At 52.0% G+C, this 5,025-nt stretch overlaps 1 protein-coding gene across 1 annotated transcript in view; it reads right to left on the bottom strand.

Annotated features, from left to right (window-relative positions):
* Positions 1 to 5,025, bottom strand: part of DYSF (dysferlin) — a 235,687-nt gene that overhangs the window by 65,186 nt on the left and 165,476 nt on the right. Inside the window, exons 35-38 of the mRNA XM_069067342.1 lie at positions 4,806 to 4,907; positions 4,549 to 4,710; positions 3,766 to 3,931; positions 2,795 to 2,871 (exon numbers count right to left, since the gene is read on the bottom strand). Coding sequence (XP_068923443.1) covers positions 2,795 to 2,871; positions 3,766 to 3,931; positions 4,549 to 4,710; positions 4,806 to 4,907 — 507 coding nt within the window. The remainder of the gene's footprint in view (positions 1 to 2,794; positions 2,872 to 3,765; positions 3,932 to 4,548; positions 4,711 to 4,805; positions 4,908 to 5,025) is intronic.

The raw sequence follows: 5,025 nt of genomic DNA, 5'->3' as shown, positions 1-5,025 counted from the left end.
GTTTTTCCTCATCTATAAAAAGGGAATAGCAACAAGCCAGACGTCACGGGCCCGCTGGGAGGGCACACGAGGACACGAGCATGTGAAGTGTTCTGGGAGCCTTGGCCTCAGGACTGTGTGCCCCCCTTGGTGGAGTATCAGCCCCCCGAAGGCAGGGGCTGCGCTCCTCAAGAGGAGGTGCCTAATTAGTGTTTGTTATTAATTTAACGATGGACCGACCCCATCTCCAGCAGGTCCACTCTCATCACCAGGAGGCCACACGCTGGACTTGTCCAGGGAGCTCAGGGGCCAGTCTGACACCCCCTAGCTCTGGTAGGTACCCTATGGGCGTCACTTCCCCCCTATTGGCATCAGTCTCCTCATCTATAAAATGGGAATATGATGATGATGACAATGCCTGCATCGGGAGGCCGTCACAAGGCTCCACTGGGATGAGGACAAGACTAGTCTCAGTCTGAGGGCTCTGCACAGCTTAAGCCCTTCCCCCCCTGTGGGCTGCATCTGGCACTGCTGGCCACCTTCTCTTCTTAAACACTCTCCTGGTTTGCCTCCCACGTCTCTGACCGCTCCCTCTCCATCTTTGTCGGCTCATCACCCACATCACACCCCCAAGGTTCAGTCCCAGCTCTCTTCTCCCTCCACTCTTCACCTCTGTAACCCCACCAGCTCCCAAGGGTTAATCAGTCCATGCAAACGAGTCTCAGATCTATGGATCTGCCCTGACCTTTAATCCTGGAGCACAGATTGCCTATTAGACATCTCCCAAAGACATCTTTAACTCCACATGTCTAAAATGACTTTCTCTTTGCCCCCAAGGCCTTCCCTCTTCCAGGCTTCAGGATTCCCATTGAAGACACCGCTATCCTTCCAAAGTCCACAATTTCTGCAGCAGCCCAGGCTCCTCACTCTCCTCTCATATCTCTATTTGTTGTTCAGCTGTTTCAGTCATGTCTAAGTCTTCATGATCCCCTTTGGGATTTTCTTGCCGGAGATACAGGACTGGTTCTGCCCTTTCCTTCTCTGGTTCATTTCACAGAAAAGGAAACTGAGGCAAACAGGGTGAAGTGACTTGCCCAGGGTCACACAGCCAGTAAGTGTCTGAGGCCAGATTTGACCGCAGAAGATGAGTCTTCTGCGCACTGTGGTGCTGTTAGCTTCCCCACATCTCCAACCAGCTGTCAGATCTTACTGGTTCTGCCTTCACATTTCTTACCTCTGACCTCTTCTCTTCACTCACAACAGCCACCATCACAGCACATCTCCTCTTGTCTAACTCGCTGTAACTGCTTCCTGTCTGGTCTCCCTGCCTCAAGCCTTAACTCTCCCACTCCAGGCCTTCCTTAAGTGATTTCTTCCATATGGATCCTCCATTCAACCAACCTCAGTGGATTCCTATTGCTTTTAGAATAAAATGCAGCTCCTCTATTAAAGCCCTGCACAGGCTGGTCACCACCTCCCCTTCCCACACTGAGACAGGTGGCCTTCTTCCCGACTCTCTCGGGACACGACATTTCCTCTTGAACTGCCTAGTTCTGGGCCTAGAATGAGCTCACTCCTCAGCTCAGCCCTAGAGAATCTCCTCTCTCTGAGTCCCATCTTCTGCTTCAGTCTTTCCCCGATCCTCCCAACTGCTACTGCCCCCCCTCCTTCCCAAACGTCCCTGCAGCTAACGACTTTGTGTGTGTGTGTAGTATGTTTGTATGTACACACCCAGGTATTAACTTCAGAACGACACACTGCATTTCCATATGCATCTGCTGTCTCCCCCATTAGAAGGTAAGCTCGCTGTAAGTAGAGCTGGCACATAGCAGGCCTTTACATTGATTGATTGATTTCATTGGTAGCAGTGCAGGTGGGCACCAGTGTTTGATCAGGAGGCCAGCTTTCTATCCACTATGGCACGACGTCTCTCATTTACGAATTACAAAAATGTAAGCTATCAGCATTATTATTCTCCCCTAGACCCAGCTCCCTTTCCCTTGGGCTTGTTCTGTTCTCACAGGAGTCGTGCGCTTGGCACCCTCCACAGACATGGCTGTTTGACATTGGAAGCGAGGTTTCAGGCAGGCCCAGTGTGGGTTGGGGGAAGAGGAGTGGGGGATATGGAAGATCCCCAAGGCCTCTCTGGTGGGCTGTGTGCCAGAGGACAAGAGCCCAGGCCAAACCTTCTCTCCTTGTTCCAAGGCCCAATTAAGTCATGTCTGGGACCAAACTGGGCATCTTCCCCAATTTCCCTAAGGGGGGTTCCAGAGAAGGGAGGGGACGAGAACACACCAGCCTCCTTTGTTTCTTGCTGCCCAGGCCACCGTTTCACCTCGTTCCCTTTTCCTGACTCCCAGGGCTGCTCTTAGACTGGGAATCCAATCTGACCCCCATGGGAAGCCAAGTGCCCTGAGGACAGGAAGGCACTTTTGTCCATCAGGCCTATGACTCCCCATCAGAGTCAGGGTTCCCTGAGGACTGTAACTGCCCCTCCATATAAGACCAGGAGGAAGCTGAGGACAAAGACCATGTGTCCTCCATCAACTTAGGAGCTACCAGAGCATAGGAATTACATCTGTGTCCTTCATTCTGTAAGATACCCAGAAAGGTGATACATGAAAACCTTTTGATGATTTTTAAAAATGAGCTTTTAAAAAACTTTATGGAATTGGGAAATATCTAAGGAAACAAATAAAAAGAATTTGCTAATAAAAGACTTTTTGATGGTGAGGAGAAAGAGGCAAAGGAGAAGGATGGGGTCAGAGCTGCCGACAGACCAGCCCCAGCCACAGATCTGGAGCTCTAGCCCTACCTGGACAGGGATGAGAGGCTCTTTGTCATCGATGTCAATCAGCACGTCATCCCGGGGAGTCGGGAGGCTACCATCATCTGTGGGCAGAGGAGAAAGGCAGCCCTCAGAAGGGCCACTAGCAGGTACCACCCTCCCCTGGGCTCAGCTCACCATCCTAGACCAGAACTGAGGGACTCTGGGCCCCAGAGAGAGGGGGGCTCTGCAGGGGGATCTGCAGGACCACTCCCTCAGGCTCCTGCTGTGTACAGCCCTGTCTCCTTCTCCCCAGTCGCCTCCGTTCACACTTTCTTTCTTCTTTTTTTCCCCTCCCTTCTGTGTCTCTCTTCTGATTCTGTCTCTGTCTCTCTCATTTCTGCTGTCTCATATCCCATCTCCCCCTTTGTCTCCTCTCTCCCTCTCTCTTTCCTTATCTCTTCTTTATCTCTCTCCTTTCTCCCTCTCCTGCTATTCCTTTCTCTTCCTTCCTTCCTTCTCTTCTTCCTCGTTTCCACTTTCTCTCCCACAACCTCTCCATTCTTCTCCTCTTCTTTTCATCTTCTCTGTTGCCTTTTGGCTCTTGCTCTCATCTACTCTTTCAGCGAGCCTTCCCAGAGGCCTCTTGTGTGCCTCTCTGCACTCAGCTACACAGCAGGGAGAAAGGAGGTCTTCTCTGGGGTTGCAGGTTATCCTTGCATTAGATTATAAGTTCCCTGAGGGCAGGGACAGTGCCACATTTCACCTTCTTACTCTAGGTCCTGGTGCCCAGAAAGCCAGGCATGTGATAAATGTTTGTCAGACTGGATTATAATGTTTGTTGAAGAATTATGCTCCCCGCCCTCAGTCTAAGAAGGTAAGCATGCTCTGGGAGAGCCCTGTAAAGACTGGGGGCCTTTATCCCAGGGGATGGCCTCTCCCACCAGAGGGTCACCCTCTTTCCCTCCTTCTGCCCCTCCATGACCTCCCCAGAAGACCCAGGCCCTGTCTCTCCATACCAGAGCCCATCTCGGGAGGGGGGTTCTCCGAAGAGTAGGGATCACACAGAAACTGCTCCAATGAATGGATCGTGCACTGGCCCACCACAGGCCGCCGTCCAAACTGGCGGTTGTCAATGACCTTGATGACGATGGGTGGGCAGTACAGCTCCTCCCGAGGCAGCCGCTGTCCAGGGGCAAGAGAGAGGAGGAGGGCATGATGTCTGGGTATCCTCAGGAGGGCTCCAAGTCTTCTAATTTGGAATAAACCTAGCTATGTATCTCCATTATTGCAGGCGAATGGTTATATGGAGGCCACCTCAGGCCGGGACCTCAAGTGTGAGGGACGTGGCAGGAGCCCAGAGGATGCTGCTTGTGGGTTCCCACTTCTCCCACAATCATAAAGGTTTTAATGTTTGCAAAGCACCTAATAGTGTTCTTTCATTTGATTCTCACTATGACCCTGTAAATTGGGTACTAAGATCATCCCTATTTTACAGATGAAGAAACTGAGACTTAGAAAGGGGAAATGCTTTGGCTCAGGTCTCAGAGCTAGGGACACACCAAAGGGAGGATTTGAACTCAGGTCTCCTTGACCCCAACTCAAGAGATTTATCCACTTCCCATACTTGCAACCAAGAAAAACTGAAGTCAGAGGAATTCAGTAACGTCCCCAAGATCACAGGGCAAGTTAGAAACAAGGCTGGAGGCTCAAAAGTCAGCCTCCTGATGCCCGGACATCTACAGGCATCCCACCCCTGGATCACAGGGGAGGAAGAATGGAGCATGGGGCTGGCCTCTCACCACATCCATGAAGAGGGTGCTGACGTCAAAGTTGGGGTTCTTCCTGATGTTCTTGATGACACAGGACTGAACGACCTGGTCCCCACACTCGACTACCAAGCTTGGGGATGTGATGCTGGCCAGCTGGTAGCTCTTCAGATTCCGGAGGCCCCAGGCCAGGATCTGCAAGGGCAGGGTTGGACATGGGCCATGGGAGAGGACCTGGGAGCTGGGCCTCCCACCTCCCGCCTCCCACGCCCCTCCTGAACCCAACGTACCTCGATAGCAGTTCGCTGAAGAACTGGTTTGATGCCTTGGGGGACCATGTAGACGTTCGCCTCTCTCTGGGGAGGAGGGTATGGCAAGTCTGTGTCCCCAGTCTACAGAGAGGGAGGGATGGAGATGGGAAGGGGGAGACAGAGAGATAAAGAGCAGAGAGGCAGGAATAAAGACAGAGATAAAGAGACAGAAATGGAGACACACAGAGAGGCAGAGACA

The sequence above is a fragment of the Petaurus breviceps genome, unplaced genomic scaffold (assembly GCF_028583685.1).
Source record: "Petaurus breviceps papuanus isolate PSGF00001 unplaced genomic scaffold, PetGlider_PUasm1.0 139, whole genome shotgun sequence".
In the NCBI taxonomy this organism is placed as follows: domain Eukaryota; kingdom Metazoa; phylum Chordata; class Mammalia; order Diprotodontia; family Petauridae; genus Petaurus; species Petaurus breviceps.
This window is presented reverse-complemented; position numbering and strand designations above follow the sequence as displayed.